Source organism: Schistosoma mansoni, chromosome W (genome assembly GCF_000237925.1).
Source record: "Schistosoma mansoni strain Puerto Rico chromosome W, complete genome".
Lineage (NCBI taxonomy): Eukaryota > Metazoa > Platyhelminthes > Trematoda > Strigeidida > Schistosomatidae > Schistosoma > Schistosoma mansoni.
Window position 1 is genome coordinate 14734086 of NC_031502.1, and position 12561 is coordinate 14746646.

At 39.2% G+C, this 12561-nt stretch overlaps 2 protein-coding genes across 2 annotated transcripts in view; both read left to right on the plus strand.

Moving 5' to 3' along the window:
• Positions 1–2890: 2890 nt before the first annotated feature.
• Smp_174900 (hypothetical protein) lies at positions 2891–10234 on the plus strand (the record flags this gene model as incomplete). The annotated part of the gene is made up of 2 exons (XM_018788678.1): positions 2891–3096; positions 10129–10234. 2 exons carry the CDS (start codon positions 2891–2893, stop codon positions 10232–10234), a joined length of 312 nt encoding a protein of 103 aa, XP_018654196.1.
• Positions 10235–10909: 675 nt separating this feature from the next.
• Positions 10910–12561, plus strand: part of Smp_174910 (importin alpha-related) — a gene marked incomplete at both ends in the record, with an annotated part of 38159 nt that continues 36507 nt past the window's right edge. Inside the window, 1 exon segment of the mRNA XM_018788679.1 lies at positions 10910–10956. Within this exon segment, the coding sequence (XP_018654197.1) occupies positions 10910–10956 (47 nt within the window).

Here is a 12561-nt window from a genome sequence, read left to right on the forward strand (position 1 = left end):
TGGTTTATGAAGACCTACACATCTGAGGGGAAGCACGGAATACAATGGACAGCTTGGATGCACTAGACGATTTGGACTTCAAAGATTATCTGACCCCTCTATTTCATACAAACCAACAAGTGCAGGTCAAGACAGACAGTTTAGCAAAAGCTTCTGCAGCAGTAGGTCTACACATACACAAGGGAAAAAGCAAGACCTCAAGTACAACAGGGAGAGCACCAACCCAATCACACTTGATAGAGAACCTCTGGAAGAGGTGAAAACTTACATGTATCTGGACGGCATCGTCGATGAACAAGGAGAATATGATGTAAATGGCAATGCAAGGATTGGCAATGCCAGGGCTGCATTCCTACAATTGAAGAACATATAGAATTCAAAACAACTTTCAACCAACATCAAAGTCGGAATCTTCAATACGAACGTCAAGACAGTCCTACTGTACAGAGCTGAAACTGAGAGAACTACCACAACCATCATCAAAAATTTATAAGTATTTACAAACAACTGTCTATGCAAGATACTCAATGTGCGTTGGTCGGATACCATAAGCAACAGTCTACTATGGAAGAGAAAAAACCAGCTTCCAGCTGAGGAGGAAGTTAGGAAAAGACGCTGGAAGTAGATAGAACGTACATTACGGAAATCATCAAAAGGCATCACGAAGCAACCGCTAACTTGGTATCATGAAGTGAAACGGAAAAGAGGAAGAAGAACGTACACATCGCACCGAGATCTGGGACTAGACATGAAAAGAATGAATATCAACTGGAAAGGACTGGAAAGGATTGTCGACGACAGAGTGGATGGAGAATGTTGGTGGGCGTCCTATGCTTCTCCACGAAGGATAAGAAGTATGAGAAAGTACTTTTAAATAGTTGTTGGGTTTTGTAAACTTGTCTTCTGTGTGGTAAGCTCATCTTTGTAATTTATATCGATTTTGTTATACACGTTGCCATTAGTGTATAAATGTTGATCATGTAAAAAAGTTTGTAAAGGTTCCAGGTCGTTTACCATTAAAACAAGGTGGACCATAACCAGCTGATCTGGACAGAATGGTGGATTCGTTATCGCTCACCACTGTCTGCAGCAGTACTCCACACTTATTGAAGAATTTGATTGCTAATACAAACAAGCCCCATTCATTTATTCTAGACACTGGTAGCACATGGTCAATTATTTCTAAGGGAAATTTGTTGTTGCTTTGTATTGGTGTCCGTTTATAACCTACAATTAGTGTAACTGCTGAAATCACTGGCACCAGTTGCTCATTATTGGTACAGTTACCATTTCATCGAAGAAAGAAGAGGGTAGTTGTGTCACTACTCTTTTCCTAGTTAGTGAGTGTAGTCCATCTGTATCTAGGTTAAGATCTCTGAATGTACGCATTTCTTTATGCAGTGATTCTTCTGACAGTACTTTAATCAAAGATCTAGTCTTACGATGCTCGTAGGCTGTGGGAGGAGTGAAAATTCACCCAGTACAATTAAAATCAAAAGGTGAGCCCAGCTTTTTGAAGCGTAGACTGGTTCCATGTGACTCAAAAGAGGCCGTCAAGAATGAGCTTGATACACTGTTTGGAAAACGGGTAGTAATCCCAGTTGATTTGTTCCGTTGCACTACTCCCATTATGGCTCCACTAAGGACGAGTGGAGAAACACCTCAAATTTTGTGGTGAGAACCGCCTGACACTAGATACTCGTCTATTGCGGCAGAGTTGTACCACTGAGGGAACTTAATATATTCCATGCAAATTACGAGGGTCAAAGTGCTGTTCTAAAATTGGCCTGGAAGACGGGTATTTGCGAATTTCACTGGATGAAATCTCTAGTGAACTAACTACTGTTAACACACCATTCGGGCTGTTCAGATGCAAATTCCTATCTTTCGGACTAAATGGACCAGAAGGATATAACTTAGAGCATTGAAGGTCTTGAAGGTGTCAAATAGTGTCATAGTGTCATTTCATACTGAAAACACTGAGTTGCATAATTAACGTCCTTTCAAATTATTTATACATCGAATTCCACCCAAGTGTCAGTTTCAACTTAATTCTATTGACTCTGTAGGTTATACTGTAGATGCTGAGGCCTTTGAACCTGACACGAGTCGCCCAGCTCCGTTGATTCAAACACAGTCACATACGGATATCTCGCCACTAAGATCATGGATTGGCTCTCTTCAATTTTATTTAAGATTTATTTCTAACTTTACAAAAGTATTATCTCCAATTTTCCAGTTGATTCTAGTTAAAAGTTTGTATGAAAACAGCCACACTTTTGCAGCGTTACATTGATGCGGTTCTGGAACAGAATGTCAAACATGTTATTTTTATTTGGAGACGATTAGGCAAGAGTGAACAACGATATTCTTAGATCCAGAAAGAGGCCTTAACAGTGGTTTGGGAGGTAGCTAGACTGATCAAATACTTGTTTGGTTTAAAATCCCATATTGTAATTGATCCCAGGCGTTAAAGTTTATTAACTACTCAACTAAGTCACTCAATCAATCACTTACTACCATGGTTCAGAGATAAAATTTAGAGTTGAATACTTATGATGTCACCATCGAGCATGGAGTGGCTAAAAGAATTTCTTCATGCAGATTTTCTATCACGCTATCCGTGTACTGAAAACCACCTAACCATTACCTGTTGATATAATAAAACTTGTGAAGGATACTCGTAAATATTTTGGGAGTCATAAGTGCAGTGAAAAGAGGTCGGAATATTCAGCAGAAGAGTATATTTCCTAAGTTCTACAGAAGAGGAAAAGATAGATTACTACATCTTGAATATTTTTTGTGCATCGATCATAGAGCAGTCGTCACCCTTACGTTCGGATCTTCACTATTAGACGGCCTTCATTCGGCTTATCTGGGGGCACAGAAAATGGAATTACTTGCTCGTCAAACTTGTAAGTGGCCTTATATTGACACTGATCTAGGTTCAAAAGTGAAAAACTGTCCTGCTTGTTTACATAATCTCTCATACAATAAAGCAGCCTTTAGTCTTTTGTTTGAATCTTGGATTGTGACAACGTATTCATACCAGTTACTGTGGTCCACTTTTAGTTTTGGTTATTATGGATTGGCATTGTAAGTAGTCATAGGTGGTAGTATTGAATAGTCATAGTGGGAAGTTTACTCAAAGAGTGATGTGGAGGAAATTCAGTGGTGAAGGGATACCCAGTGTATTAGTTACTGGTAATGTAGCTCATTTCACAGTGATGGATTTTAACAGCTGTTTTAACGATTTCGGATGCCGTCATCTATCTACGGCTTCACGATATCCTCGGTCTAACTGTTTATCAGAAACTTTCGTCCGGACCTCAACGAGCGCCATCAAACCACTGAATGCAAGTAAATTACTTTAGTATCTATCTTACCATATTGGTTGTTGTGACAGGGATCAAACCGATTGGAAAAGTTACTGTTCAGGTATACTCTGTTTTGTTTGTAATCACATCAATTTCCCGGTTCTGTTCGTCTGTTTTGTCCAATACAGTTTTCCACTTTGCCAGACTTATGTAGTTGTTAACCTCTGAATTTCGTTATCCCCAAATGAGGTAAGTTACTGATAGTTCTCCACTACAGATGTAGTTGTATTTCTTCGCATTTTTGAATTAATAAGTCAAACCTCAGGTCGAGGGTGAGATCGATTTCAATAAAATGTATATTCCCATAGGAGATGATAAAACCCTTTCTCTGTGCATAGAACAAATTAAGAAAACACGGCACTATTTGTTCAGTTAATCCCTGACTCAAAGTAACATCTATTAGGCATTTACTTCGAAAAATGAATGGACTCCTAGAATCACCAGTAAATACACGATCAGCGATAACAACAATTAACATGAATTTGGTATTACAATTGAAGAATACGAGGGGCTATGTGGTTTGTTACATGACGGTAATATCTCTAATGATGATTTATCCCACAAAAAACACCATGCAAAGGAGATCACGTAAAAATAATATGGAGATGTTTGAAATAAAATTACTTTGCAAACAACTTTTGTCATTACTTGCAATTGTTCATAATTCCATTCAATGTATACAAACGCGAAACTGACTAAAGAAATTTGTTTAAATCGACTTTATTCATCCTGTTCACTTTTCGCATGTCCTACGTTTACTAGATACACATAAATCTCCATTTTTCGCGTGTTAAGAATCAAACCAAACATGATGAAATATTAACGTGTATTTCTCGATCACTTGCTACCGTTTTGTTTCTGATTTATCTTTCGGCCTACCAATAACTTATTACTCTTGGTAACCTTCGGCGCACGACGATCCTACTCAATTTGGTATCGAACCAATGTCGCGTTGATTCTGATGTGAGAGTGGTGTAGTGACAGTGGGCTCTAACCGCACATTCCGCAAAACTGAACACGAGGCACTTGAGAAACTTGATTTTCAATATTTAACGGGGAGAAAAACCCAACGATGAAGAAGGCGAGAAGATTGAATTCAGTTGTTTTGATGGCATGGCTCAATCTTGGGTGTTGTCTTATCTCTTCTCTTCATACCAAATATGTTGTACAATCTTCAGTCTAAATGTGTTCTCCATCATATATTGGTGGTTGTTACGATTGGATGTGTCAGTGTAGACAATGATGGGATGTCCACGTAAGATCTTATGGATTAGGCTGTTACATCATAACAAATCTTCAATTTTAGGATTGGGTCTATTATCAGAGCAGTACCAGTAACAAGATAGACCATAATTCCACACGTATGCACACCTCGTTTTGACTTAGTTGGCTATTGCTTTCCAACTGCTTATTAACAACCCCGTTGCATATGTTTGAGCTCACGTCATACAGAATATTCCCTGTCAACAAAACAAGAATACTTTGGGTCCTTGTTTGACATTCCTTGGAATTATCTTTCTTGCACTAATATAACTATTAATATGTATTTTAACCTATGAATTTACATGCCTTTGATAATAACAGGTAACTCATGTATCGTGTTTAGATTTGTTTCTCTGTTCTAGTAATCCATTCTTGTTATACATTTTGAAGTAAAAACTGAGTTAGGATATTTTTACATTTGTATTGGTCCGCCAATATTGTTTGGTGATCCGAAATTTATTTTGATGTGTTGTCCTTTATTTACTACTGTGTTACAAATATTTTTACTTTTGTTCATAATGTACCCAAATAAACATAAAGAACGCCAACTCGAAAGATTCTCCCGACGTTCTCGAACTTCCTAGACCTGCTACCACAACCATTAGTACAATGGATTAAAATGGTACTACATCTATATGATGCGAACAATTCTAGAATTTTGTTCGCTGAAGTTATGACTTCAAACCATTGGTGCACATGAGACCCAGGATCCTGATGGAACAAATGAAGTACGAATATATTGTTGGTCGCGGGCTACCTTAGGACTGCATCTCCTAAAGCTGCTCTACCTTAAAGTGGTTCGAACTATTAGTCATAGGCTCGAAGAGTGGCTTCTTAAAGAAACCATCTGCTTCAGTTTTGGCACAAGACCACTATGCCAAGAAACACACACAAACACACACTCTAACTACTTGACGTTTGCCTTTATTTTACAGCGCGTCACTCGTCTGTTCTTTTATTCCCGCTTCGTATATTTCATTATTCTTCAGCCCTACAGCAGCTGGACATGATGGAAATTTTATCCTGTCTGAGAAATTTCAAGACACTGAATGGTCAGAATTTGAATGCTACCATCGGATACGAATTTCGAACCAGCCTTTCTGGAGACACGTGTGCCATTCATAATGGCCCCCTCGAATGTTCTCACACCAACTCAAATCGAATGACAGATAGGTTACCATTGTCTTTAGAAATGCTCAGGACCAATGTTTGTTGTCTATTCGAGACCCGTATTCAGGCTCTAATGAATTACTACAAATTCTCCCTCCAACTTTAGCTTCGAAAAACTTGTTTCGAGAGCGGTTGTCTGAGGACCCTGTGGCAGCTTCGTCTGGTTCTGTTGACTCTTCTTTCACATTAAGGGCCAGAGCTGAGGTAGAACTTATAGAAATGATCACCACTAGCGGTCGATTATGTCCGGCTAGACTAGAAAGTGAGAGGAAACCGGTTTTATAAACAATGTTTTTTCATTACCTACGCCTACACCATGACAGATGGCTGACCGGATGCGACCAAGCATGAAAGCACGTTCAACAGACATTGTAGTACTAGCCGGGGACTTGAATATACGGGTCGGGTGTCTAGGCACATATGATATGACATTAACACCGTTGGACGCCGGCCCAGTGGTCTAGAGGTTAAGAGTTTGCGCGCAAGACTGATAGATCCTGATTTCGAATCTCGCGAAGCGGGATCAGGGATGCGCACTGCTAAGGAGTCTCACATCAGGACGGAACGGCCGCCCAGTGCTTCCAGGTTTTCCATAGCGGTCTAGTTTCAATTGACTCATGATTTCAACTATAACATATGATAGTCATTTGGGTAGCAAACGAGGACTTTTCGGTTGCAGATCAGATGACGATAACCACCTGGTACAACTTTGAGTAAAAAAAAACTCGTTTCTAGCCAGCACTAACTATCGGCAATCATAACGATGTGTTACCTGGTGTCATCCCTCTGCATCTCAAGCCTAGACTCAGGTTGACCACATCGAGATCAGTTGCTGCTGGTATGGTTGTGTACAGATCTGCCACTTCTGTCTTAGTACTTATCTGGACTTTGACCATCTACATTTTTGTGCTAATTTTACCCCACGTTTCAGTGGTCGGCAAATTCACCTTACTAAACAGATTGCTGTCCACGAGTCGGTTGCAGCTTTGTTGCAACTAAATATCTAACCGAGCTAGGGATGGCTACACTAGCATGACGCCGTGGAAATACAGAGCAAAGTAGCCCGTGGCATTGCAAAACGTCCCGCTTACAACTTTTGGGCTATTCACAGCTTGTTGGATCAGTCCGGTTTACTCCGGTCAACTGGCAGTTTGACCACAAACAGAGATTGTTGCACAATCGACTAGTACAAAACTTGGGCAAAGACAGAGAAGCCGGATGATTGGAACGTGCTAGCGAGTCGGAAGTAGCAGCTGCGTCTGATAACTGGTAAAAGCTCTCTCAGATCATCTCAGGCACTGGCACCATGAAGTTCTGTGTGATTGAAACAGTCCGTGAAGTCGATGATGTGCCATTCAACAGTATCAATGGGCAAAGTTTCTCGTGGAACAGTTCTGCCTGTCTCTGGCCTCTTGAACATATACCAGATCGTCCTGTCCTCCATGGTCGGTGTTAACTGATCCGGATAACAAGGCAGATATCTGTAAAGAAGTCCGAAACTTGAAGCACTACCAGATCCAGATGATGTCACTTTACGTATAGTGAAAGTTAGGACAGCCTACAACAGTGTAGACCAACTGTAGATGCCAAACTAAGGTTTGGGATGATTAATAATTTCCTAGACTGTTTAAATGCGCATCATTGCACAGTTGAAATCAAAACAAGGTAATTGGGTAAGTGACGGTTCTAAACAAGTATTACCACTCAGTTAATCACACAATAACTGTTCAATCAGTAGTCAAATGAAGTGCAGATTCGTTCGAAAGTTAATATTTAGCTGCGTTATGATACGGAGTGTTACCAATCCTGGAAGTGGCTTCATTACACAATCAAAAATGCGAAATTGCAGTCAATGAGAGCAATACAATGAAAAAAGGGTTAAGATAACCAACACAGATAATCTCTGTCGAATGATCGGGGGCCTACCCAGGTGAGACGGGAATGGTGTGGCCAACAGCTATCTTCGAAGTCATGCTTCGAGACCAGCATTTAACGTGGATTACACCTCCAACTTATCAAAGTATTATGGCTGCTTTGAAGACCGTATAACACAAAGGACGTTATTAAGGGAATATATTATTGAGAATGGGCACAGAGAAGATAGTGAGACCACCACCTCATGGGCCAGTCCATGGCATACAATTAACTAATGCGCACTGGTTGTGCTTGACCATAACAGGGATCGACTATCTGTTCGATACTCATTGACCCAACTGCCGGATTACTTGATTAACACCCAGTGACACTTCACTGGCCCTACAATCGGAACGAAATAATATGGCTACCGCAAGGACTAAGTATCAATTAAAACAATGCAAACCTAGTTTGAGAAAATCATGTAAACTCAGTGAAAGCGTAAGGAAAACAAAAACCACAATATAACATAATTGGTCCCATTTCAAATGGACTAAAAATGATCAACAGAATGTACATATAAAGGAATCAAGAGGAACAAGTTACAAGTGTGTACTTGGAGGGATTTTCATACACGGAACCTTCAAAATGGATCTTACACCAACTTAATAGCTATCGAGATGTGATTGTCTAGCTTTAGAAAGCTGAATTTACAACACGTTCTGATGTATGGTTGTGAAACCTAGTCTCTGAGTTGAGTATGTTAAGTAACTGTCTGTGTTTGACTACCTTAGCCCCTAAAGGATTGTCAGCACCCAGTAGCAACACCATGTTGAGAGTGCAGAGGTTCGGCATCGTGTGTTCTGGCACAGAGATGATAATTCATTTAGTGCCAACATCTTGAGATACCGGCTTCAGTGGTTTGGACATGTAAAACGAATGTCATTCGAGCGAGTTCCATGGCATGTGTCGTGCATTATTTGACGACTCTGAGGCTGTTTGGAAATATCTGAGAGGTGATTGGAGTATGACATATTGTCGTGGTATAAAAGAGTGCTGTACAGGACTGTCTTCTGTTCGTTATTTACGCTTTCCTGGTTCAGGTCTTAAAGATTAAGTAACTCGGTGATTTGAGACGGTATCAGATATGGGTGAGAATAGAAGTCAGTAGAGATACTACCGTAACTCTCTTTATAAAAGTGAAAGTAACTTCTCGAACTGGAAGAACTCTTCCGTGAGGTACTTCCTCTAATTGAACTGCTTCTTTCACTATTGTGATCATTATCGTAGTCATTATTACTATTACCTCACTCTCATATACACTAATTCACACTAATTGTTACTCCTCCTTTTTATTACGCTCACTTTTCTTTCTCTTTCTCTTCACAACCTCAACTTTGTTGTGTGGTGCATATATATTTTGATGCCACTGTATCAACGTTTATTAGTTCAAATAGATAAATAGATAGCTAAGTACATAGGCTGTGACGCTATGTGGGCACAAACCTTGACTGTTGATCTGTTGTGGTATTGGTTTCCAACCTCACGACATTTGCAGCTGAACAGACCTTAGCTGGGAAGATTCTCAGTCACCGCTCAGCACCATAGAGATTGTCCGAGACACGAAAATACTTTGTCAGCATAGAATGGCTCGCCTTCTCATAATTAATATATATTCTATCCCCAGTCCAAATTTATTCTTCAAAAGTGCTAATCGTACTGCTGAAAATCACGTAGGATGGGTCAGTATAGATTGTGAGGTGGCTTCCACGTTAGATGTTACAGATTGGGTAGTCACATCATGGTAGACCTAAAATTAGGGATTAGGTCTACTATTCTAGTATCAAGGATAAATGCACTTAATATCAACTCAGAAAATAACTATGCAAGCCTTTGTCTAACTCTTTTCGATGGAAGCAACAAAGTCAAAACCAGTGTGAAACGGCTACAAATTTATTTATAAAAGCACTTATCTACTGCAACATCTGATCGCCGTCCAGTTGAAATGAAGGATACGGAGTACAAGGGGTCACCATATATATCAGCATATTTTTTAAAGTAACAATGCGGTTCAAAATGTTGTTTGCTAAGCTAATGAAGTCTGGATAGGATTGTTTCACCGTAAATAACGTTAAAGGCTTGATCAACGATGTTAACTGCCCTATTGGCCTGATATAAAGGATTAACCACCTTCCACAGCTGTTAGTTAGGGGTTCAGAATTCGATACACAGTATAAGTGGCAAGTGAAATGAATGAGTGATTCAGTGCAAGGTGATATGTTCCTAGTCGGGGAGTTTGTGGTGACAAATATCTGTGCTTATAGAAAAAACGAGGACTTTGTTACTTTAAAGCAGCTTCTGACTCTGAGGAGCTAGCTATACGTTCTGATTGATGGTAAAAAGGTTCAATTATAGGTTGTGAACAACTCGGTCACTTAAATAAATCTCATATATTTTCTAAAAGTAATCAGGTAGATGAGAAGGCGATGCATTTCGTTGATATTCTTGCAAATAAAGCAGTGTTAATTGTAAATTTAAAGTGTACCAACCACGATACATCTGGTAAATGACTGCCAAAATATCAATTATAATGGAAAGATGGAAGTCACTGTTCCACTGGTTTATATACTTAAGGTTCAAATAAAAGTACAGTTGGACTAAACGTTAATTCTCGTCAGCCTCTGGGTATCGCTGAAATTATTAGTCTTATGACCGTCACCACTCAAGACAAGAAACGAGAGGATTACATTGAATGTCATCCAGTACTGTGCACTCTCCAATGATTACATCACATCACTTCGGTATCCAACACTGTGTTTTCCTTGCTACGTTTTAAGAATCTGAACAATTTAAAAATACTTTTTCTTTTAAATCTCCTTCATCCGTATACTCCTTTATTCACTTAAGGTCAAACTATCTGCTTGTTTTCTGTCACTCACCTGAATACACTCACGTAACAATCTATGTAACAAGAGAGAATGACGTTAAATGATCGTACTCTTATTCCTCCATCGCCGATGACTTGACGAGACTTAAATATTGTCTGCTCTTCTGCTTGTCCTTTTCCATTCCTTTCTCACTATCATCATGACACCATCCGAAACACATGTATGTGACCTATGACTCTTTTCTACCACTTAATTGACATTTCCTATGCATCAAGTAGATCTATATTTTTTCTATTAGAAGCCTGTCGTGTGTTATTTGAAGAATACTAACAAGAAGTACCAAATAATGTTTAAAAAATGGCGTTTGTTACTAGTGAACATGAACAGTCCGATGATCTCTTCAGGTAAACCTACTAGTACGTTGGGATCCATTTGGATCGTAACAGACATTCGGCAAACGACTTTCTTGGCCGTATTTTCATCAATTCTCGTGCACGTTGTGCTGATGGTTGCTATTTTTATGTGAAAATTTAGTTTTCATTTTCATTGGTTTGGTTGGAAGACTTTTCGTACATCTCGGAAGTATGTTTTACAGCCACGGTCGCCTATCTCCCTTTATAGTCGTTCACTATTGTTTGGGTACTTCAGTAGCACAGCAGCAATGGACCTCTCTGCCTAAGTAGATGCCCAGTCACTTGTCACAACTGCAGAAAGTTAATGTACTAAAATTATTTCCACCATTAACACGGTGTTTTTGGGGAACTGGTTTTTGGACGCTCTTTTTTCTACTTTTCGTAGCTTGTGTCCAACACTAACAAAAAAGGCGTGGGTTAAAATGAAATCTCTGTTGTTTTATGAAGTACTGACGTCAGATAGTCAAGTCGAGAGATTGATCCTGAACATGCGGCCTCGGGATGAATCAATATGTCCTAGTTTGTGGTTTCTACACAGTACCATGTGAAAACTTTGGGTTGTTCACTTCTATGGCAAGACTGAATGTTCGCCCCTGCTGCTATGCTATTGGAACTGGTGGGAACACTAGTACATACTTCTTGATAAATCGGAGGGTCCCTATTATACTACACTATGACCAGTGCTACATAACGTTATACTTCACATATAGCTGCACTCTCTGCTACTACTGTTGGCTATCTATCTTGAAAGAGACCGTCGAAGACCTAATAATGCCTTACAGTATAGTTTCTACAATACATTTTTCCTCCTAACATCTACTTTGTAACGTTGAGTTAGCGAGAACTGTGGTGAATGTCATGTCTAGTGAAGCTCAAATACTTACTGATACACTCAGTTCTTAACACAGATGAGTAGGAAATTACAGAAACTAACAATAACGTGGACAAACTGTTGACAGCTTCTCTAAGAAATCCAAAGAATAACAAGACGTTTATCCAGAGCTCAGTTCCTGAGAATTAATCGCGAAATTTATCCCGAAATTCCGCAAGTATTTGACTGAAATGATGAATAATTATTGATGATTGTACAGATAACCAAAATGGGATTGTAAGTCCAACGCCTCAAAGAAGATGGATTTGTTAGCCAACCGACTGAATGTTCATCAGGCAATTAGAGCCTTTATTCATACGAAAAGTATGTATCTGGGATGACTTAATATATCAGAAAAAAAGTTTAATTACAGTCAAAATGGTTGTGCTTTCATTATTAGAGTATATCTTAGCTATTATTAGACAATTTGTTGCACTCACCAGTACTAAGTTGAAGTAACCCCCTGATACATTATGTTCAACCTGAACTACACTGGTAACTGAAAGGCATTTTTTTCTGATTGTCGGACAATATTAAGCATCTGAAACATGGTTACTGTTACAATAAATGAGAAGACACAACCTAAGATTGTTAACTAATGGAGTAGATTCAACTAGCCACAAGTTAGCCAAATATTTACATAGTTAATAAAAATCTCATCAAATATGAGAAATAATGCAGACATTTCGTAAGGAATAGAGACATTAAAACACGGAGTTCAGCGA